The sequence below is a fragment of the Loxodonta africana genome, chromosome 4 (assembly GCF_030014295.1).
Source record: "Loxodonta africana isolate mLoxAfr1 chromosome 4, mLoxAfr1.hap2, whole genome shotgun sequence".
Lineage (NCBI taxonomy): Eukaryota > Metazoa > Chordata > Mammalia > Proboscidea > Elephantidae > Loxodonta > Loxodonta africana.
Genome location: NC_087345.1, coordinates 49260837 through 49285352, shown reverse-complemented (window position 1 = coordinate 49285352; position 24516 = coordinate 49260837). Strand labels below are relative to the sequence as shown.

The window sequence follows — 24516 nt, the reverse complement described above, 5'->3', positions numbered from 1 at the left end:
TTTCTGTCCCAAATACTCTATCATCTTTTTCCTGTCACACTCCCCAGCCTATTTTCCACTTGAAGATAGACAATACTTGGATATGTCACATCTATGTGCAAGTTTAGGCCAGAGTTTATAAAAGCAGTGGGAAGCAATGCAAATGCAAGTACCCTCAAATTTCAGAGGCAATTGGTACTTCATACTATTATTTATTGATTAAATACTACATTGCCTAGAGAAGGACAGGTGAGGGGGTCTGTCTTAATTACCTAGTGCTGCTGTAACAGAAATACCACATGTGGGTGGCTTTAACAAACAGAAATTTATTTTCTCATAGTTTAGGAAGCTAAAACCCGTTGTCGTCAAGTCAATTCCAATTCACAGAAACCCTATAGGACAGAGTAGAACTGTCCACAGGGTTTCCAAGGCTGCCACATCTTTCTCCTGTGGATTGGCTGCGGGGGTCGAACCACCAACCTTTCAGTTAGCAGCTGGGTGCTTAACCACTGTGCCACCAAGGCTCCTAGTTTAGGAGGCAAGAAGTCCGAATTCAGAGCGCAGGCTCTAGCATAAGGCATTCTGTCTCTGTCGGCTCTGGGGGAAGGTGTCTTTTCAACATCCTCAGGCCCGGTGTTCTTTGGCTCCTCTTCATGTGGCAGGGCATCTATCTTCCCCCAACTGTGTTTCTTTTATATACACACACACACACACACACACACACACACACACACACAGACACAGAGACAGAGTATCTCCAGGAGGATACATAAGAAACTGGTAAGGGTGGTTGCCTTCAAGGGTGGAAAATGCGTGGCTAGGGGAAATGTTGGAAGGGAAACTGATGAAATATTTTAAGTTTTGTAGAATGTTTATATATCGCTCATTAATAAAATATGCTAAAATTTTAAAGACATACAAAATATAATATTGGTGAACATGAAACTCAAGAACTAAAACTTTGAGCCACCAGTAGAATTATATTTAAAATGTTGTTCGCATATATCTATACTACGTACGGCAAGAGTATCTGGCCAAAATTAACTAATACAAATGCTGAGTCCACTTTGTCGTTGTTAGTTGCTGTGCAGCAGGGACTGACTCATGGCAACCACGTGTGTGCTACAACAGAATAAAAAGTCACCCAGACCTGTACCGTTTTCACCAGCGGTGGTATGCCGGGGACCACTGCTGCAGCCGCTGTGTACGCGGAGTGCCTTACAACTTAGGGGACTCGTCTTCCAGCCCTGAATCAGACAATATTCCGCTGAGATCCGTGGGGTTTTCACTGGCTGATTTTCAGAGGTCTCCTCTATTTTGCTATTGCATCCATTATTTTAAAATGTGACTGTTACAGTGGTAGGACAGCTATAAAAGCTTTATTAACTAGATAAGATTCAATGGGATTCCTCTGCTTTCTCTAATTTCATATATACAAGAGTTTCATTTAAAAATAATCACAAGTTTTTAGACATCAGAGACAACGCTGACCCAGCAAGCAGTCAACGGTACCTACGGTTCCCTTGGAGACTACATGTACTTTCTAAAGATTTGCAAAACGACATTAGAACACCATTTAACCACAATACTCTAATTTTCCTTTGTCTCTAAGGTGGTGGCAGCTCTACTAATCAATCTATTAATCTTACTTGTGATTTGAAGATTAATTACTATGAAGTGCCTAAGTGCTGGTTGAAAATCAGGATAATTTTATGTACATCATAAAAGAAAAATCAACATGAAAAACAAACATCATTTTTAAACTTTGTTTATTCATAGATTAAAATGTAATACCATACAATTTTGACAATCACTTTAAAAAAAGATTTATATTTGCATAAAACAGAAGCAAAACAGAAAGATATGAAATAAAATGCCATCTTGCTTCAAGTTTTCAAATCAGTACTTAGAGTACTAATATACATCTATATACACTGCAAGTATATTATATAAATATACTATAAGTAATCTCAGAACCACAATAAATATCAAGTAGGTTTTTAGGCACATGGCATAGAAAAATGCAAAATCTGCATAATTTCTTGAGAGTGCTGAGTGACTTATTCTTAGATCATTTTCACACATATTTTACACAAAATATATAGCTGTCACTCACATGATCCCCAATCACCTCTGAATCGCACCTTTCATCCCAGCATAAGTGCCTTCTTATTCTTTGATACTATTGCTCTATACAGCCATTACATAAGAAAATATTTTGCAGATTTCTTCACTAATTGCCTAAGAAGGTATCAATGCTAACAAAGTAAGTACAGCTTATCTACACAATATATTCACGAAAATGTGCTGAGAGGCACGAACTTACGGAACTGCTCATTGTAATACTGGGAGTTACCCTGAAGGTAAACTTATAAATTTTAAGGTATACCATTTTTGAATTGCTAATACCGATAAATCCAGAAATTATTAGAAACTGAGGTAACGCCTGTTTTTTAGAGATAGAAATACTTGAAAATACACTGAAATGATTTTAAAAAATCCTGACAAAACACGGACCTCAGTCATTGGAAGCTGTTTGTAATCCTTTCAGTGGAGATGTAAACCGAAGAATCCAAAGGAATGTTCTAGTTGAATGTACATATACTGTTAAGATTAAAGATCACAGCCATGGAACACCTGAGATCGCTCTCTGATATGTGAAGCCTAACGCTTCTCTTAAAAGAGCCCATGTTAAATGATAAAAATGAACCAAAGAAAACACGATGATTTTCCTCCCAACTACAAGTCAGACTCTGGCATATCTGCCATCAAGTACCCTATTCCATACCGTCCATTGGGAGCAGTATCCAGAGTTGGCGATCCACTCTGTTTCCGGTAAATATTTTTACCAAAATTTGGAGATGACATCTCACTTGGTATTTTTCCATGAATAAGGCTTGCATCATCTCCTTCTAAATTAACCGGCTCTTTCAGGACCCTTCCTCTCTTATAGGTCACGGATGCTAAGTTACCAGAACTATCATCTATGAGGTTGCAGCGACGAATGATGAAGACCACCGGGACAGGTAGCATCGCCAGGACTGTCAGCGAGATACAGACAACCATTCCCCACAGTGGGTAGCTCAAAAATTCTTCAGATGCCTGTTAGAGCCAAAAATAATAATAATTATCAATAATTTATATTTCTCTGCACATACATAAAAACATTTATATTTATCTCATGTTTTTAGGCAAAGAATTTAGGCTGGCCTTGTGGCTTGCTTTGACCTATAAGAATGCAGTAGAAGTAACATTAAGAGACTTCCAAGGCTAGGCCTTAAAAGCCTTGCAATTTCTGTTTCTGTTCTCTAAGAATGCTAACCCACGATGTTGTGAAGAAAACAAGAATTAAAAACCACCCGGAGAGAGAGGCCAAGCTGTGCCAGTTCTCCCAGCTGAATGCAACTGAATACTGAAAGCGAGGCCAACAGAAGAATTGCCCAGCCCACAGAACTGTGAAATTAATAAATAACTGCTGTTTCCAGTCGCTAAGTTTTGGAGTAGTTTGTTATTAAGTAATAAATACCTGTTACATGCACCATATTATCTGTTCTAAAATCTGAAACTCTAAATTTTGAAGGCTCTCTGGTCCCCAGAATTTTTGTAAGAGATTATGCCTCAGTTATTATATTATTGACCATTGGATAGCTAAAGACTAGGGGTATCTATGAAAAATAACCACTCTGATAACAGCTAATATCTCTCATGATTGTATCATTTTGTAGCTAATACAGATCGAGAACATAAATTGAAATATTCATTGCTAATATAAAGCAGCTACAGTGAAAAACCTTACTTCAATATTTACTTAAATGATGTCAGCATGACTAATGCATATTTTCATTTTTATATGAATCTAGGACATAATTTAATAAGTTAACACAGGAAAAAGATTTTTGGAGATTTGATTAAATGCTTTCTGGAGTCAAAGGCCTACCAATTCTTAAATCGCCTATGGTAATATGAATGAAGCTATCTTAATGAGGACAAGATCAATGCTTCCAATGTATTAAAGAAATCCACGATGTATAAAGAAAATCATAGGTGAAAATCACAGATGTTTGGGGTACAAAACATACATCTCAAGATCCTTGAATAAGAACAACACTATTCATTAAACAACAAAAAAGAAAAAAAGAAATAACCTGTGAATAAAGCAAAAGGCAAAAATCTCTAAAAAGGCATTTTATTCTCTAACTTCCCTATTTTGCATCTTACCTTATCTTCAATCCATGCATTATAGCCAGGAGGACTTAACCCCATATTCACAACGCTAGCTATTAGCAATGATACGAGCATTAGAGGAGAAAGATATTTCCACATATAGTAGTAATATCTGTTGGGAGCAAAGCCCAGCATATCCTTTAGGTCTTCCATAAACCTAAATAAAAAGAAAATATTTCACGACTGTTACGGTTAATATTACCATACCTTACAATGTGCGTGATGTCAATGGTTTGACAGGGGTTTAGCCATGAAAACTCCAGGATATTTTACACTGAATCAAAAGGACATACTGGACACAAATTATAAGTTCAAATACTATAATTTTCAGATGATAAAAGCTCTCTTGAGCCAATTACTGAAAAGCCTTGTCCTTCTGCTGACTTTCTACTATATAAATCCAACACTTACAAAAAATTAAAAACCGCTTCTCATTTTTTTTCTTAGCAATGATTCCTTAAAAAGCAAAACCAAACCCATTGCTGTCAAATCAGGATTCCGACTCCTAGCGACCCTATACGACGGAGGAGAGCTACCCCATAGAATTTCCAAGGAGCACCTGGTGGATTTGAACTGCCGACCTTTTGGTTAGCAGCCACCAGGGTTTCCATAATTCCTTAATAGCATCAAATATTTAAGCAGTGTTTATATTTTCCAAACTCTCATTAATATTTGCAGTGTTTGATTGAACTGAGAGAAGATACACACATTACATAGTATCTCTCGTCTCTATTAATCTATAGATTTCCCTCCATCTCTTCATTTTTTTCAATTTTTTTTGTTGAATCAGCGGAGTTTTTTGTCCTGTAGTTTTCTACAGTCTGTATTTTGTTGATTTAACCCTCATAGTGTTGCTTAACAAGTGCTTCTGATCCTCCTATTTCCTGTAAATTAGTACTTACATTTAGAGTTCTGATTACACTTATATTTTATTTTCTAAGCCATTAATTGACGTATAATTTATATAAAATAAAACTCACCTTTTTCTGGTATATGATGCTAACACTGTCACAGCATACAGCCATTACATACTAATCTATCTCCCTTTATATTCATCTCAAGATAAATATATAATGCCTACCCACTGGTCCTTGTATTGATGTTTCTCCAGTCCGTTTGGTTGTATAAAGCTATGTTTTTCCTAGATTCCTCAAAATGGACTCCTTATAACTATATTCCCTAATTTCTTACGTTTGTAACTGTCTGTGGTCAGTTTGGTTGGATTTAAAGTCTGTGGTTTATATTTTTTTGCTTGTGTATTCTCAATATGTCTAATGGCATAGCATTGTTTCAAAAGGTCTGCTGATTTTCTCTTACAAATGACTTCTTTTTTTGTTTTTGCCTGAATGCACCATGTTTTTTTCTTTTTCTTTGACGTAATATTCTAGATTATGTCCAAGCATATTGTGTGCCCTTTCAATGTATAAGTTGTTCGGTATTTCAGAAAAGCTTCCTTGAATTATAATTTTTTAAATTTATTCTGGCCATTATTTTTATAGATTTATATAATACATATGTTGATTTATTATTGCTTAATTTCTGTTTACATTTAATATTTCTTCTCTTTATCTTCATCTTATAATTTTCTGAAAGAATTACCCATTGTGCTTATTTTCTTTGCGTTCCTTTCAATCAATTTAGTCTTCATTTCTGCAGTGTTCTTCTTTTATTCACAAGTATTTCCTGAGTTCTATCACTTTTCTCATGAAGCAGTCATAGCAGGATATATCATTTCCCAAAATTTTTCTATTACATAAGGTATTATAACACACAAATTCTCCTCATAAATGGGGAATAATGAAGCAATTACGAGCATAAGATTTAAACAGAAATGGGTATGAATCTCAGGTCTGCCACTGTCCTGGTGAGTGATGAGTGAGTCACTTGGTCTTTACGCCTGAGTTTTCTCACCTGTGAAATGCAGAACTTCACAACATTCTAGGCGCATAGCCAACACTCACTAGATAGTGGGAGTTATTATTTGATAACCATCTACCAAAATTAAATCAAAACTCCAGAATCCTAGATTATACTACCTGTAAACCTGTTGCTGTCGAGTCGATTCCGACTCATAGCGACCCTATAGGACAGTGTAGAACTACCCCATAGGATTTCCAAGGAGCAGGTGGTGGATTCAAACTGCTGACCTTCTGGTTAGCAGCTGAGCTCTTAACCACTGTACCACCAGGGATCCGATTATACTACAGTCTACACAATTGTATCTAATTACCTAAAAGGGGAATATGCTTTATTAAAATAACTGAATGAAGAAAAGCCTACAAAAGATTCCATTTTGCAGTCAAGAACTTTCCCTCTCTGCATTTTTTCTCCTTTTGTAAATGAAATATTGAGAACTAGTCTTTTCAAAATAGAGATGAACAATGAATGTACAAAAGCAAGTATACTTACTTATCTATGCCATAAACAAAGGATACAGCAATATTCTCCAAAATGACTACAATTAGCAGAGGCAAGGTAGCAGAATAATCATCAAACATTGTAACGAAGTAATTTCCAGAGCGTTGCACAAATATCAGGCCGAGACAAAATGCCAGAAGACAACAGATAACTGGACAAAAGGAATAAATAAGAAAACAAACCTCTGTTGAAAGTGAAGTCTGTGGAATTTCATTATGAATTATTATATTCAAACAATAGTTTTGCTTTAACTTTTATAACTTTCCAGTGATATAAATAGGCAAGATCTTTCCGGATACTGTGGAATATAACAGATTGGAAGTTAAGTAATCTGGGTTTAGCCCTGGCTTTAATATGAATTCATCGTAAAACAGGATGTCAACTCATCTCCCTGAGCCTGTGGAAACCTATTTAACAAGTGGAAGTAATAAATGAGGCAACAGTTGAGAGATTTTAAAAGAATAAATCCCCACAGACTACTTTTCTTCTTAATAGCAAAGTAACCTTTCAGGCAGCAAATGTTCATAGATCGTCTCTACCTTTAAGGTGCTTTTTGTCGTGTGGGAATAGATATTAAACTCTTGAATCACCATGCGATTAATGTGGCTTATAAGAGTGTTGTTGTAAGATATACACTTTTTTTTATATTTGATTAAAATGTGATTTTTTTAAAGCATAAATAGAAATATCTGATCAAATCTAAACTCAACACCAACCCAAATCTATGCCTTTACTCTGCAGACTCCTTAGTTTAGTTTGGATTCTAATTATGCCAGGATTGGCAATCTGATTATTCAAGTGACAACCCAGAAGAACCATATAAAAGGAGCCTTTCAATAGTAGCTAAGAAACAGATACAGAAACTTCAGACCAGGTACCAGCAAGAAGAAAATTAGAAAGCTTTTTAGAACCCATATGTCTGTATTTGTTATACTTCATTCTCTCACTTTCAGTCGAGAAGCTCTCAAAATTACAGGTGATTACATTCTGTTTCTCAATTACCTTTGAGCAGAGATGGGTAAAACTGAAAGCAGTAGAGCAGGTAATGGAGAGAAGAAAACAGACATCTGTGGGTTCAATCATATGGTGGTTCCCTAACAATCTCAATAAATATGAGCTAAAGTTAGCTATTATCTCTATCTATTATATTTACACATAAATATACATTATTGTAAACATACAATGTAGAAAAGGGCAAGTAATGTTTACTCACAATCTACTACAGATTAAAATATTTAAGTGCTTTGTATAATATACAATAAATTTGAATTACCTCACTTAATTCTTCTAACATTCCAATTGAAGTATGTACTAGCATCTTTATTTTAAAGATAAGAAAAAATACCCTGAAAAATTTAAGTATCACACCCAAGGTCTCAAGCTGAAAGTGGCAGAGCTGGGATTTGAACCCAAATCTGTCTGACTCCATAGTCTGTGTCACTTTCACTCCTCATTACACTATAGTATGAGGCAAATATAAAGAAAGTACATTCTAAGTGATACAGACAGTATCATTAGAGACATGAAAGAAAATGAAAATGAGTAACTCACTTATTTAAGTCCTACTTTACTTTCAGAGAAAAAAAAATCTGACAGAAGTGACGCAAAAATATTTAATCAAGGTAAAATACAACTCGAAGTGGAGGTATAGAAAGGAAATGGGAGAAGAGAGTTCATTCTCTTTTGCTCTGACACATAAATCTTCCAGTGGGAGTCAGCAAATATCTTGTAGCTTTCTGCCTCCACACCGTTGGTCTTCCTTAATTCTGCAAACCTTCAGATTACAGTAGGGGATGGTGTGTATATGGTGGGCAAAGATGAAAAACGAAGCAAAGATGCGTGCGTGTTAGCTTGCGCGTCAGACAGGATATTGATAACATTAGCTGAAATAGAAAATTCAGAAGTAGAGACTGAGTTCTGGGAGAAGATAAAGAAGTTCTCATTTTTTCTTCAGCTCCATTGGATATTTACATATAAATATATAACAAACTGCTGAAATTTTAATACAACACCACCACACTTAAATTTTTTTTTTTTCCCCCAAACCCAAAAAACCCAGCGCCGTCGAGTCGATTCCGACTCATAGCGACCCTATAGGACAGAGTAGAACTGCCCCACGGAGTTTCCAAGGAGCGCCTGGCGGATTCGAACTGCTGACTGTTTGGTTAGCAGCCATAGCAGAGCAGTAAGAGATAAATATTGTTTTTGTTGTGGTTTGTGCTATCGAGTCAAATATGACTCATTAAAAAAAAAAATCATAGCAACCCTATATGACAGAGAACTACTCATAGGGTTTCCTAAGCTATAAACTTTATGGGAGTAGATTGCCAGGTCTTTTCTCCTGTGGAGCAGCTGGTGGGTTTGAGCTTCTGACCTTTTGGTTAGCAGTCAAGTGCTTAACCATTGCACCCGGTATAAGGTATATATCCGAGAGTAATTTACACAAAAACTATTACTAAGTCTTTCAGGGTTAAAAGTAGAGCCTTGTGAAGCTCACACACCACTGTCCAGTATTCAAGATCCCCAATATTTTTTTTATCCAACCTTATTTCCCATGCTTTACCAATGCTGCTCCCATACTCCTTCTGGCTGGCCTCTTTACTGCTTCCTTTATCTCCCTTTACATACATTTCCTAAAACTATCCTCTAACTCCTTAGAAGACCCTCTCCCTTTCCTAGTCAACGTCCATCTCTTTGTCTGAGAGTTCTAGCATATACTGCCTTCTGCTTCTTCTGAATTTGTGTCGTACGTAAAATCTCCATTACACCATCTGCCAGTATACATTAAAACTGACTATTTCATACATACGAGTCTTATCTACCTAACCCAATTATTAGTACTATTATTTTTGGAGATGAGGTTCTCTTAAGTCTTTCTTATGTATCTCTCACAATTTCTTTTACATCCTTTACATCCCTCAACTGCAAGGATGATGCAAAACAAAACTGGTACTTTAATAACTGCTTGCAGATTGGCTTTAATATCAGCCATCAAGATTGATAAATCTTTTCATTTTCTTACCCACCTAGAGACATTAACTACCAGAAGAGGACTTGAAGCACTTACTGATGCAGATCAAAGACCACAGCCTTCAGTATCGATTACACCTCAATACAAAGAAAAAAAAAAAAATCCTCACAACTGGACCAATAAGCAACATCATGATAAAAGGAGAAAAGACTGAAGTTGTCAAGGATTTCATTTTACTTGAATCCACTATCAACACCCATGAAGCAGCAGTCAAGAAATCAAATGACAGATTGCATTGGGCAAATCTGCTGCAAAAGACCTCTTTAAAGTGTTAAAAAGCAAAGATGTCATTTTAAGGACTAAGGCGCACCTGACCCAAGCCATGGTGTTTTCAATCACCTCATATGCATGTGAAAGTTGGACAATGAATAAGGAAGGCTGAAGAAGAATTGATGCCTTTGAATTATGGTGTTGTTGAATATTAAATGTTGGCTATATTTTTTTTTATATACCATAGACTGTCAAAAGAACAAACAAATCTGTCCTGGAAGAAGTGCAACCAGAATGCTCCTTAAAAGTAAGGATGGCGAGACTACTTCTCACATACGTTGGCTATGTTATCAGGAGGGACTATTCCCTAGAGAAGGACATCACGGTTGATAAAGTCGGGAGTCAGTGAAAAAGAGGAAGACCCTTAATGAGATGGACTGACACAATGGCTGCAACAATGGGCTCAAGCGTAACGATTATGAGGATGGTGCAGGACCAGGCAGTGTTTCGTTCTGTTGTACATGGGGGTCACTTGAGTTGGAATCCAATTGATAGTGCCTAAAAACAAAGACAACATATTAGTTGAACGAAAAGGCAAACACATAAAAAACTCACCAGTAAGAATTTCTTTCCTGATTTTGAAAGTGTCCACCACAGGTGTGATGATCCCTTCAATGGTTCCAAACATGCTGCCGAGCCCTAGGTTTACCAGCATGAGGAAGAACATCACTGACCAGAAGGGAGATGCTGGGAAATGTGTCATCGCTTCCGTGAAGGCAATAAAAGCTAAGCCAGTCCCCTGAACAGCCTGTAAAATACACCAAAATAGTAACATTCATAGAGTCAAAAGCAACATGACATCAGTCACAAAGGGGAGGGACACTTGGCAGCTCTAAACAATGACCTAATGACCAGGGGTTACTGGAAAAATATGCTGATTTTCCTGACATCAGCATTTTACCTGTTACAACACTTTTGCAGATTTAATTCAGTCAAATAAATACAAATGATGAAATTCTGTTTAGAATTGCCATAGTACAGAATTATATTGTGTTGTATACTAAGTATATTCAATTGAACACTGGAATATTAATATATTATATTAAAGTATATATAGTGTTTTTTCTTCTAATAAAGATATGAATAGTGATTTATTACTATATATATATATACACACACAGATAGAAATACATGTACAGAACTATTTCTGGCCCACATGTAAAGACAGAAAGTATTTGGTTTTAGGTTAAATTCACAATGGTTTAATCAATTAGTATAAAGAAAATACAGATTGTGAATAATAAGCTTGCTCTAATTTAACATAAACATGTGAATGCTAAATAAAAGTGAACAAAATAACTAGGCAATTTAAAAACTCAATTATTTTTAATCTTAAAGAAAACTAACATCTTCATTTTTTCTACTCCTAATATTTCCTACCTCCTTACTAAACTTTGGGTTTTTCTAATTCAGGGGACAAAGTGAATTTCCAGCCAAAATCAATAATAAAGTGGATATAAAGACCAATACTCCAATCAGGCAGAACATAGTGGAATTGCTAGTAAAAATTAACCTGAGTTTATTTTTTATGACATCTCCTAAGAAACTGTACCTCTAACCCAACTTCAAGTTGCTTGTGTTAGCTTATAAATACATTGGATATACCAAAATTAAAAATACATATATTGAAGGATAAGTCAGTAATTAATTCTTTCCTTAAAGAACTCAGATTTTTATATTAATGATGGCTTCACCCATAATTTCCTGTACGTGATTCTGTACATTTACACTCAATTATAGTTAGCTATTTTAAAGCAAGCGATTAATGGCCAATTTCTCTATTGTATTTTCCTTTTGACAATAGAGAGAGTGACAGCCAACACAAACATGTATTAATGTTTGCCATTTCTTATTCATGAAAATATATATGAGAGTGGCTAAGAACAAGGAACTAATCATGGATTTTTGAACCTACTATTAAAAGTGTCATTTCAAATATCACTTATGCCTCGAAGTAAACATACGAAATATAAATGATGCTCACGATACAAGCATTGCATTAAAATAATATACCAAGAAAAGTACCAGATGAGTCTTTTTCTTTGATGAAAATGATGCACGTCATATTCATATTTTAAATTATCATGGTTCAATCAGTAAACCTGTTTTTTTTTTTTTTTTTTAATAAAGCAAACCTTTAGGATTCAAGAAAGCATTTTCCCTGAAATAGAGAATGTGAATTTAATGCAGCATAATCTTCCACAGGCATCTTAAAGGCCATTTTCCTGAAAGCAGGCCTCTGGATAAGGCATACTTTGATTGCATGATTATTTCATTGATTAAACATGGCCTACTAACTTTATTGAGTTCATCTTCGATGTGACAGGAATTGAGACGGAGAGCAGGGAACTCTTCTTCTTTCACTTTCTGAACGATGTCATAAACTAAACGATAATCCTCCGCAGTCATCGCCGAAAAGTTGACGTGATGAGGAATAATATCCTGACTGATGTTGCCCATTTTCAAAAATTTTACGATCATCTCCGAATTTCTGAAAAACAGAACGTATCAATGAACACTTAGGGTTATTCGGGGTTATAGTCTGTATACAATTATGCTGCCAAATGTTAAAGGAAATTAATATCCATACTCTGCAATGCATTTCTCATTTATGACATTTGCTTTGAAGCCCAGAACTGCAAACACCACCAATGTCGCCAGGACAGAAGTGAAAAAATTGATGAAGGACACCAGGACGGCATCAAAGTGGCAGTTGTTGTCTCTCTTGTTGTAGCTTGAAAAGGCAATGACGCCACCAAATCCCAGACCTAATGCAAAGAACACCTGAGTAGCAGCTTCTCTCCAGACCTTGGGCTCCAGCATTATTTCAAGCTGTTTAAAATTAAACATAATAGAAGTCAGCTGCAAAATATTTCAAAATAATTCATCTACACAGAATTCTTCTTTAAATACATTACAATGATATTTATGCAACCAAGGGTTATTTAAATTGTGGAGATAAGCTGTTCTTTAAACAGGAAAAAAAAATTTTTCATTTAGGGAAAATTAGAACTACGAATAAGAGAAAGACTATCAAGCCCCTTAGATGGAGATTTTACTTAAACAAATATTATGTACTTACATGAGAATTTTTAAAATATTTTTAGGACAAATCATCAAACGATCATATGAAAGAGAAAACCATCTCCAATTACTTTCTCATCTTACCTTTTTTTCTTTCCAAGTCAAAATAAAACAATTTACAATGAAAGTTAAATAATTACTCTAAGTTTTGTGTTTTCTAGAGGAACTCTAATAGTCAAGCAGATAATTTAAATTTGGCACAGAAGAACCGTTTATACTCTGCATATTCACCTATATACCAAAACCAAACCAAATCCACTGCCATCGAGTCAATTCTGACTCATAGCGACCCTACAGGACAGAGTAGAACTGCCCCACAGGGTTTCCAAGGAGCGCCTGGAGGATTCAAACTGCTGACCTTCTGGTTTGCAGCCATAGCACTTAACCACTACGCTACCAGGGTTTCCATTCACCTATATATTACTCATTTATTAAAAGGTTTTCTGAAAGCCTTTATTTTGCAAATTGAAGAAATTCAACTATATCATCTCTAAGATGAGCTGTCATATCCAAAATTCTAATGTTCTGGTCTGTACTGAACATATTATTTCAAACAACATTGCTTTACTTCTTAGATAACTATCACTGTATAGAATCAGACCCTTGAAATGAAGCAATTAATATTAGCCATATCTGACATATACCCCAATAAACTTTTAGGTTTGATTTCAGTAATAGTATTGTTTAAATTGATATTTTATTTCCTTCTTACTATTGCAATGAAACTCCCTTTATTGGGAGCCTTGCTGAAAGTGGTTAAGAACATAAGTTCCACAGTTTCAGAACCTGATTCTGCTATTTAATAATTTAATAATAGTAAAACCTAGTGCAAGCGGTCTGTCCTCTCTGAGCTTTAGTTTTCTCAACTGAAATATAGGAACAAGACATGTATATCCATTCATGGTGCCTACCACACCGCAGGAGTGCTCAATAATGCTAACATATATGGACTATAGAGAGTCGGCAAAAAAGAAGACCCTCAATGAGATGGATTGACACAGTGGCTGCAACAATGGACTCAAGCATAACCACCATTGTGAGGATGGCACAGGTCTTGGCAGTGTTTAGTTCTGTGCACACAGTGTGGCTATGAGTCGGAACCTACTTGAGGGCACATAACAACAGCAGCATATGAACTATAGAGGCAGACACGCTGAGAAGCACTCAATGTGGATTATTTCATTTAATCCTCAAAACAAACTATTTCTACTGTTCCTACTATTATCCGAGTCTTAGAAATGTTAAGTAAGCTGCCTAAAGTCACACAGCAAGTCTGCGGTGGAGCTGAGATTTGAAAATAGGTAGTTTTTTTTTTAGATTCTAAAATCTATGCTCTCTCAATTTTTAGGATTTATTGCTTCGGTTTTAGTTATTGTTGAAATGTATGAAATATTCTCAATAAACATAATCATGACTATTAATATGTGACAACTAAGATGTACATATTGTTCATTGAGCATTGCTACATTACCATTTTATGTTAATGCCGATTACTAAAATACACTCAACTGTATATCTCTACTTCATCCACTAGATGGCAGAAAAGACCTATTTACTAGAGACTTTTTTGGCTTACTTCCAATTTCTGAATTTATTTTCCATTCATTTTTCCCCTAGTATTGCACGTGCTTGGAGCCCTGGTGGCACAGTTAAGAGCTCAGCAGCTAACCAAAAGGTCAGTAGTTCCAATCTATCTACCAGCTGCTCCTTTGAAACTCTATGGGGCAGTTCTATCTGTCCTACAGGGTCACTGTGACTCGGAATTGACAGCAATGGGTTTATTTCATGCACTTAGGTACTCTCTCCCTATGGAAACAATGCAAATTAAATAGTAATTGACAACTCTTTATCACCGTTATATTAAATACCACATCCTACGGTGACCTAATATTTTATCAAGTCAGTGAAAAGTGAGCTGAAGGAAAAATTAACTACATTTTAATAGTGGTCCCTGGTCCTGGTTAAAAACGGTAATAAAATATATGCTGCAGTTTTAAAGACTGGAGCCATGTAAATATCAGTGTTTAAATTTAGATAAAATCTAAAATATCTAATGGAATAAAATGTTTAGAATTGTGTCACAAGCAATAGACGATTTAGAAAAAGGTCATATTCCAGAAATTCACATAGAAATGAGATATTTTTAACTCAGGGAACTTTTTTTTTTCAGTATTATAAATGTAAATAATTTTTGGTCTTAGGTATGGCCCACTTGAAGCCACTAAACTAGCTGAAATCTATATATCTTCACTAGTTATTCCCTGAGAAGTTTTAACAACTCTAAATGTTAAACAGGACAAAGAACACAGCTTCCTTTACACAGCATCAAGGCAGCTACTGGGAATGACAAAGAATCCCAAGGAAGCTAACCCCTTCTTTCCAAATCTCACAGCACTTGCTGACTACCCATTTATCCTTCAGAACACTTCCAATTTCCGAACCAATTTTGAAATCGTCTCTTTATAACTCAGTGTGTGCCTATGATAAACCGAAACCAAAAACACACCAAACCCATTGCTGTTGAGTCAATTCTGACTCATAGCGACCCTACAGGACAGAGTAAAACTGCCCCATAGGGTTTCCAACGACTGGCTGGTGGATTCAAAGTGCCACGCTTTGGTTAGCAGCCATGGCTCTTAACCACTGTTCAGCCAGGGTTCTGTGCCTGTGATAGTGTAGGCAAATTAAAAGTGAGGTACAACTTCCTGTCACATCACTATAGCAAGTCCACGAGTATTGATTAATCAGGTTCAATGTGCCCAGAGTTGTGTTCAGTTCTAGTAAGCTGAATGACAGAGCACAAGCTTTATACAACCTAATAAGAATTTTCCTGAAATGTATACACATTACAAATGATACAGAACACCCCAAAATGACACTATAAATATTATTCTAGAAGATGCTAAATCTCAAAACAAAACAAGAAAACATGGATTTTCCCTGAGATAGCATTTTAGAATATATGAGGGTTCTTAACCTGAAGTATCTGGGTTTTAGGGGATCGATCAACCTCCCGAGACTCTAAGTAAATAAATATGTTCATTTCTTTTTTCTGGTAAGGAGATCCACAGCTATTACCAGTTTCTCAAAGGGGTACATAACACAAACAGGTCCTACTGAAATAGAGGGAGAAGAAATGAAGCTTGAAAAGTTCTAAAATTTATCACTGAAGTTAATTTATGATAAAAGAGAGATTTTTGAAGCTGAAATACCTACAGTCTTAATCTAGAACCAAAACGGGACATTTAAAGTTAAAAGTAGACAGACACGGATACTCAAAAGAGCTGGTTTTTCCAAGACAGTTAACATAACTATAATTTAAAGGTCTAATATGTTAGAACAATTATCGCATAAATCTGACTGGAAATATTTTAATAATAAGCACAATACTTTCATGATCATAACTGTTAAATAAAAATGTAGTATGTACCTTAGGGGTAAACATGTGGCGGATGCCGTCAAGGGAACCACTTAAAAGGAACGCTCTGATTAGGAAGCATATAAGGACCACATATGGAAAAAGAGAACTAAAATACATGATCTGAAAAGAAAGCAAATAAAAAATAGGTGAGTCACACTAACAATTATATTCCTTGTTTATAATTAACATCATATGTATTTTGTTCTGTACTTTCATGTCACCATTTTTTGTATAATGCTATTAATAATACCTAAGGCCATAAAAAACAAAACAAAAAAAACAATTTTTTTTTTTAAGGCCATTATAGTAGAGTGGCTTATTAGTCTTGATTCAGTGTGACTTATTTAGGATCCCATAAAAAATAAGGAACCTTCCTTACTTACTTAACCTCCTTTAAAATAGTTGGTAGGTATGGTTTAATTCGAATAGTGTTGTTTCCTTATAGTCATAAAACAAGCAATATTTAAGACAGAAATGGACACTACACTCCCTATCAAGTTCCTACTTTTACAGTTTTCGGTAGAAAAAAAAAAATCTTTGTTTTCGTTTTAACCAAAGTTCCATTATTACATTGGGAAAGTCCTAGAAAATGGAGAGTGGTCTCTATGTTGTCTCTTACAGAACCTGAAGAACCGTCATGTAAAAATTTTACTTTCTGCTTCAGTAGTTTTCCTCATTAAACAGTTAAGCAAATATTTATCATAGGAAAAAATTATCCTACCCAGACATCACTGTTTCCCTGACATCTCCATGGTTTCTCAAACTTTTCAGGTCCAGACAAGAACAGGCACCACCCAAAGCTGTTCCCACTCATCTCCATCTCAGTAAATAGCACCAACATCCATCTGGTTGCTATCGTCAAACATCTAGGAGAAGTCTTGAAATAGTGTAATAATCTACTAACTGGTTTCCTGGTTGCCACTTGGGTTATGTCATTCTCTACTTAAAACACTCTAGGGATTTTGAACACATTTGGAATAAAATGCAGTCTTTCCTCTGGCCTGCAAAGCCTTACAGTCCCTGCCACGACTCTCCCCCTTCCGAGCTCTAGCCCCTCAGGCCCTGGCTGTGTCAGGAATAAACCAAGCTTGCCCCTGCCTCAGGGCCAGAGTAGGGGCTGTGCCCTCCGAAGCACAATGCTCCTTCAGCTCCACAGGACTCGCTCCTCCTTGTTACTTAACTTTCATCTTCATCTTCTCCCCAGGGTCTTCTCTCAATACTCACTCTCAGGCTGTGCCTTTCTTCGTCCAGTATCACCCACCCGTCCTCCCCTCAGCCCCTATTAATCCTTAATGATATGACCTTGTTTGGTTTTCTTTACAGTGTTTAAACCAGTTGCCATCAGCTGAATTCATGGAGACTCCAGCTATATCAGAGCAGGGCTGAGCGCCACAGGATTTTCAATGACTAATTTTTCTGAAAGGTGCCCTTGTGGTGCAGTGGTTAAAGTAATTGACTGCTACTTGAAAGGTCAGTGGTTTGAAACCACCGGTGGCTCCGTGGCAGAAAGTTGTGGCAATCCGCTTCTATATAGACTTACAGCCTTGGAAACCCTATAAGGTCACTATGAGTTGGAATCAACTTGACAGAAGTGGGTTTTTTGGGTTGATTTTTCTGAAAGGAGCCCTGGTGGCTCCACTTGGCTCCACTTTAAGCACTTGCCTGCTCACCAAAAGATCAGCGGTTTGAACTCACCAGCCACTCTGCAGAAGAAAGATGTGGCAGTCTGCTTCCATAAAGTTTATTGCCCTAGAAACCCTATAAGGCAGTTCTACTCTGTCCTACAGGGTTGCTATGAGTCAGAATCAGCTGGACAGCAATGAATAATTTTTCTGAAAGTAGACTGTTAGGCCTTTCTTCTGAGGCACCTCTGGGTGGACTCGAACCACCAACCTTTCAGTTAGCAGTAAAGGATGTTAACCATTTGTGCAACCAAAAAAAAAAAAAAAAAAAACCCATTGCCATCAAGTCGATTTCAACTCATAGCGGCTCTATAGGACAGAGTAGAACTGCCCCATAGGGTTTCCAAGGAGTGTGGCTGGTGGAATCAAACTGCCGACTTTTTGGTTAGCAGCCAAGCTTTTAAAAAAAAAAAAGCATTGCCCTCAAGTCGATTCCGACTATAGCGACCCTACAGAACAGAGTAGAACTGCCCTCTAGAGTTTTCAAGGAGCCTCTGGTGGATTTGACCTGCCAACTGTATGGTTAGCAACCATAGCACTCACTTAACCACTATGCCACCAGGGTTTCCTGCCAAGCTCTTAGGGACTGTCATGGATTGAATTACATCCCCCAAAAATGTGTGTATCAACTTGGTTAGGCCATGATACCCAGTATTGTGTGGTTGTCCTCCATTTTGTGATTATAATTTTATGTGGAGAGGGTTAGGGTGGGATTATGACACCACTCTTACTCAGGTCACCTCCCTGATCCAAGGTAAAGGGAGTTTCCCTGGAGTATGGCCTGTACCACCTTTGATCTCTCAAGATATAAAAGGAAAGGGAAGCAAAGAGTGGGGGAATTCATACCACATTGAAAGCAATACCAGGAGCACAGCGTGTCCTCTGGACACGGGGTCCCCGTGTCTGAGAAACTCCTCAACCATGGGAAGATTGAGGACAAGGACTTTCTTCCAGAGCTGACAGAGAGAGAAAGCCTTCCCCTGGAGCCAACATCCTGAATTTGGACTTGTAACCTACTAGACTGTGAGAAAATAAATTTCTCTTTGTTAAAGCCGTCCACTTGTGGTATTTCTGTTATGGCAGCACTAGATAGCACAGGAACCTCAAGAAGTTGAAGCCTACTCAAGGGCAACAAGTTCTTACAGTACTCAGCACTGCTGAAATGATTTTGTTACGTGTTCATTTGTTTATTTTCATTTTGTTTATTTGTATCCCCCACTGGGATACAAGCTCTGTAAGGGCAAAGGCCTTTCCTCTCTTGTTCACTACTATATCCCAAAAAACACAGTTGCTGGTACATAGTAGGTATATAACATGAATCTGTGGAGGGAATGGAAGGAGAGTCGGAAGAATAAAAGAAAAACTGCCAAAGCAGAGGATGGTTCAGAACAGCAAGAGATTGACTCCAATACAAACTACCGACAAAGGTAACACAATACATAAAGTAATAAAATAATTTCCATTCCCTCTAGTTCTACCCACTTTATAGTAGATATAAATATAAAAAAATATAGATAATATTTATATATTAAATATAGATATACTCAAATATATGTGGAACACTAAGAAAAATTAGTATTATGGATAAAATAACAACATACTTAGGATTCAATGTTAATAAAAATAATTATATTTTAATTAGTCATAATGAAACATAATTTTTCAATCATTTTGAACTACTTTAACTCTTTGATCACCTCGATCATATTTCTTCACCCATATTTCTTGATTCCTTTTTATATGAATGCTTTTACATGGAGCCCTATTTTTTTTTTTTTTTAATTCTTTCCACCTCCTTCTAGCATTCTTTAAGTTTGTCAGTTTATTACATATCTACCCAAGCGGCCTTGATCTCACTTGAATTAAAGCTGTAACTTTTATGATTCCAGTTTCAATGTACAGAGGCTAGCCAGTCGCATGGATAAACTTTTGCGTACTAGCTCACCTTTTTATTTTTTTAAGAGAACTCAAGTTTGTAGCATTCTAAGTGACTTACATGAAGTTCACTAATCCCACTGAATTTACAAGTAAAAATGCAGGCTTATGCATTAACTCGTCTGGATAGGTTGATTATGATTTTTTTCCAGTAAATATGGCATTTATATTTTATATATAAATAAAATATGGCATAGGAACAGTATATATCATAATACAATTTCAAGGTAAAGACTAAAGGAAGAAGAGATTCATCCTGTACTTGCCCTTCCCCCGGCTAGACAACTCTAACACATCTGTAACGTTCACGCTTCCACACGTCCCATAACCAAATGATCACTAAGTCCAGCTGATTCTACCACAAAAATCTCACATCTGACCCTTCGTTTCTATCCTCAATGACATATCACCCTTCACTATTATAACAGTTTCCTGTTCATCTTGCCAGCTTTCCCCCTCATCCCTGAAATGCCACACCCACACTACGTCCAAAGTGATGTTTCTAAAGATCTGATGGTATCACTGAGCTGCTAAAATTTCTCAAATATTCCAAACTGCTTGCAAAATAATGGCCAATCATATCTATAAGATCCTTCAATATCTGCAATCAACTTATATGTCAAGCTTCACCTCCCACAAGCTGCAAATTGTATGAGAAAGTCACCCAGGAGAACTCAGGAATCTCTGGGTTTTGCACATGCTATTTTCCCTGCATATAATGTGCTCTCTGTGAACTTTCTGGTGAACTCCTCTTCAACCATAAAACCCTAAGCCAAATATTACCTCTTTTGTGAAGCCTTCCACACAAATCAGGTTAATTTCAATGACTGTGGTTATGCTCTCAAGCATTTTCTGTATGCCTCTATTATTGTACTTATTATGCTGTAATTATCTGTCTTACCCATTAAATTATAGGTTCCTTGAGGACAAAGACTGTCTCCTATTAAACCTTGCATATCCATCATCACCTGGCAAATAGTAGATACTCAAAAATATTTTACATTAAGATAGAATTTATAGAAAGTTAAGATTTCCTTTCTGTACACATTTTCTGAAAAAAAAAAGCCTTTATTCTGCAGTATTTTTTAAACTGTATACTAATTACATGATTGGACTTATTTCAATTTTACAAATATCTGTGTTCTTAGTGGTTACTAGACATTGATCTGGACTCAGTGATGACTTTCTAACAGCTTCCTAAGAAGAAAGCCGAAATGTTCAATCATAAAACATGGAGAATAATAAAGGTCAAGGCTGTGCACTCAGCTAACCAAAGGTTGGGGGTTTGAACCCATCAGCTGTTCTTCAGAAAAAAAGATCTGATGATCTGCTCCAGTAAAGATTACAGCGTAGGAAACCCTATGGGCAGTTCTCACTGTCTTACAGGGTCTCTGTGAGTCAGAATCAACTTGATGGCACATGATAACAACAAGTAGTACTGAGTAGTCACACTTCAATTTTCTTCTTCTGTAAACAAGTAAAAGTACAAAATATTTAATTACTAATTTCTGATATGTGATAATGCATTGTAACCTGGTACTCTACAGGTGTTCATGTTGTGTTTGTAAACACGAATTCTTTGCATTTAATGATATGACTCTTACCTTCTTACGGGAAAATTGCTATTTGCATAGTATTATTAAAAATAGGTTTTATTTCTTAACAGATTGGCACACAAAATAAAGAATACCACCTTTGAGTACTGTGCTCCCTTAAAAAATTATCTATATGAAACCAAATGGTCAACAATTACTTTAAAACAAAAATGAGAAGGTAAGGGGGCAGGGAAACGAGATTAATGGAAACAGAGAAACCAGAACAGAAATAATGAAAATGTTCACGCGTTGTTAACAATGTAACCAAGGTCACCGAACAATTTGTATAGAAATTGGTGAATTGGAACGGAAATTACTGTGTAAACCTTCACTGAAAATACAATAAAATAAAATACTTAAAAATTAAAAACAAACAAATAGGTCAATTTCTACCTAACCGGCTAGATCTAAGTTGTCACTCTCATCACTGTTTCCTTACCATGCTTTATTTTTGTGTGTTGTTACCTGAATCATTTTACCGAATGATGTTCAGAGCTTTCAGACATACTCATACCACGTTATTTTAAAATTCTTAATGCAACTACATCTCAAAACATCCAAAAGTAAGGAGAAAAGGATGATACAAAACAAATTACATGAACAAATTATTCGTTCTACCACTTTCCCCAGTTTCCATGAGTGGAGCTAATTGTAATCAGAGAACTAAAACACAAAGATAAAGGATTCTGAGGCACAGAAAAAATTTTTAAAGAATAGCTTGATGAAATAAGGAAAGACTTTAAGACGTAAGATTGTGTCATAAAACACTATATCTTAATTTACATATTTTCCTTAATTTAAACATCTTTTAAAAATCATCACTTTTTACCAATCTTTGAGTCTCTTTTTAATTAATGATTTAGGATGAATCTCTATTTGCAGTTTGCCCACAGAGATTTATAACAGAGTCTGAAAGGGCTGTGGTACCCAGAAATGGTGATAAATAGAACCAGGAGGGGCTCTAACATACTAACTTTTCCAGAAGACTGAATGCCTTTGATCATAGCCAAGCAAACTATGACCCAGGCAGCCAGCAAGCAGATGGTCATCTTCCAGTTTAAGCCCCCACTTTCAGAGATGGAACTGGAAATATTCAGTGCTTCTCTATACCAATAATAGGTGGTGGCAGAACTTTTTTCACATTCAGGTTCTACAACTGTAGAAAGATAGGACACACATTATCATTTTAGAAGAAACAGAGTAAGCCTATAAATCAATTCTTAACATTCTCTAGAAATGTACTACCATTTTACAATAGCATTTACGTTCATGATGACAAATAAAAAAAAAATGTGCAACAATGTGAAGAACCAATAGACAAGCATCCTCTTTGATATTTCTTATTATGAATTTCTGAAGTAAGAATATGTGTGCTTTTCATCAAAGTAATTGTAACAAAATCAGGTTTCTCACCCCTCCTACCTCCACAACTGTCTGACTGACCATCTAGGGCAGTGCTGTCAAACGCACTAGCTGCTGGCCACACAAGCCTTTTGAAACGGGGCTAGTCTGAAGAGATGTAAATGTAAAATACATACAAGAATTTGAAAATGGTATGAGAAAGAAAAAAAAAAAAAAACCGTTGCCATCAAGTTGATTCTGACTTACAGCAACCCTATAGGACAGAGTAGAACTGCCCCATAGGGTATCCAAGGAGCAGCTGATGGATTCAAACTGCTACCCTTTTGGTTAGCAGCCAAATGCTTAACCACTGTGCCATCAGGGCTCCAGCATGAGAAAGATAATGTAAATTATTACATTAATAATTTTATATGTTTAAATCATAATATTTTGGATATATTGGGTTAATAAAATACTTCACCCATTCATTTTTACTTTTTAAAATGTGGCTACTTAAAATGTAAAATTACATGTGCACCTTGCATTATGTATCTATTAGACATTACTACTATAGGAAGTTGTTCTTTATTTATGTCCTCAGATATAAAACTAAATGAGAAAACTATGAAACAGACCCAAAGAAACAAAAACAGTTAGATCAATCCAAATTCTTCTTTTTGTTCTATTTTGTTTGTTTTAATCAAAATGTAGGGTATCAAGAGGGTGTACAAAATAAAATATACAGAGTTCACACCTGAAGGCTTATAATCTTTTACCCTAATCGCATGGGCCACAATAAAATGACTTGGGAAGAGATAGTAAAATTAGATTGTGCCAAAGGTCTACAATTTGTTATGGTGATAACTTTGAAAATATTTTTTCATATTATTGTAAAAAAAAAAAAGCTCTTTTGAAAGCATGTGTCTTTATCAATTTTATGGTCTTTAAATGGAAAAACATTACATTATTCATGTCTTACAAGTATGTGAAGCATTTTTCACCAAAGGACACTGATCCCAAGGTAGAGGGTGCTGAAAAGACTGAGAAAAATAAAACAAACTCCAGCCAATGATGACATTGTAGTAGAGAGCCACGAAAAAGCACACCTGCAAAATAAAATAATGTAATTACATGAAAACTCTCATGCTTTCCTTTGAAACAATGAAATGAAATGCATTAAACATCATCCAACTCATTTTATTTTCTATTTGAAACAAATTATCTTTTAAAATAAAGCTCATCTCTCTTACAGTCCTTAAACCAAAAAACAAACCAAACCTATTGCCATCGAGCCAATTCTAACTCAGAGCGACCCTACAGGACAGAGTAGAACAGTCCCACACGGTTTCCAGGGCTGTAATCTTTACAGAAGCAGACTGCCACATCTTTTTTCCATGGAGTGGTTGGTGGGTTCAAACTGCTCATCTTCTGGTTAGCAGCCGAGCGCTTTAACTACTGTGCCACCAGGGTTCCTTTTCTTATAGGTCTTAGGAACATAAATTAACAAATTTGAGAGATGTTAACATTTACAGCTGA

General features: G+C 36.1%; 1 protein-coding gene across 2 annotated transcripts in view; it reads right to left on the bottom strand.

Annotated features, from left to right (window-relative positions):
* Window positions 1–1747: 1747 nt before the first annotated feature.
* SLC6A15 (solute carrier family 6 member 15) overlaps window positions 1748–24516 on the bottom strand; it is a 55153-nt gene continuing 32384 nt past the window's right edge. The window contains exons 2-10 of one of the 2 annotated variants that reach the window (XM_064283773.1): window positions 23960–24086; window positions 22614–22795; window positions 16437–16547; window positions 12513–12754; window positions 12221–12413; window positions 10478–10670; window positions 6613–6772; window positions 4198–4360; window positions 1748–3081 (exon numbers count right to left, since the gene is read on the bottom strand). In XM_064283773.1, the coding sequence (XP_064139843.1) occupies window positions 2719–3081; window positions 4198–4360; window positions 6613–6772; window positions 10478–10670; window positions 12221–12413; window positions 12513–12754; window positions 16437–16547; window positions 22614–22795; window positions 23960–24086 (1734 nt within the window). In that variant the 3' untranslated portion in view covers window positions 1748–2718. The remainder of the gene's footprint in view (window positions 3082–4197; window positions 4361–6612; window positions 6773–10477; window positions 10671–12220; window positions 12414–12512; window positions 12755–16436; window positions 16548–22613; window positions 22796–23959; window positions 24087–24516) is intronic. The other variant, XM_003405238.4, reaches the window with a different exon arrangement.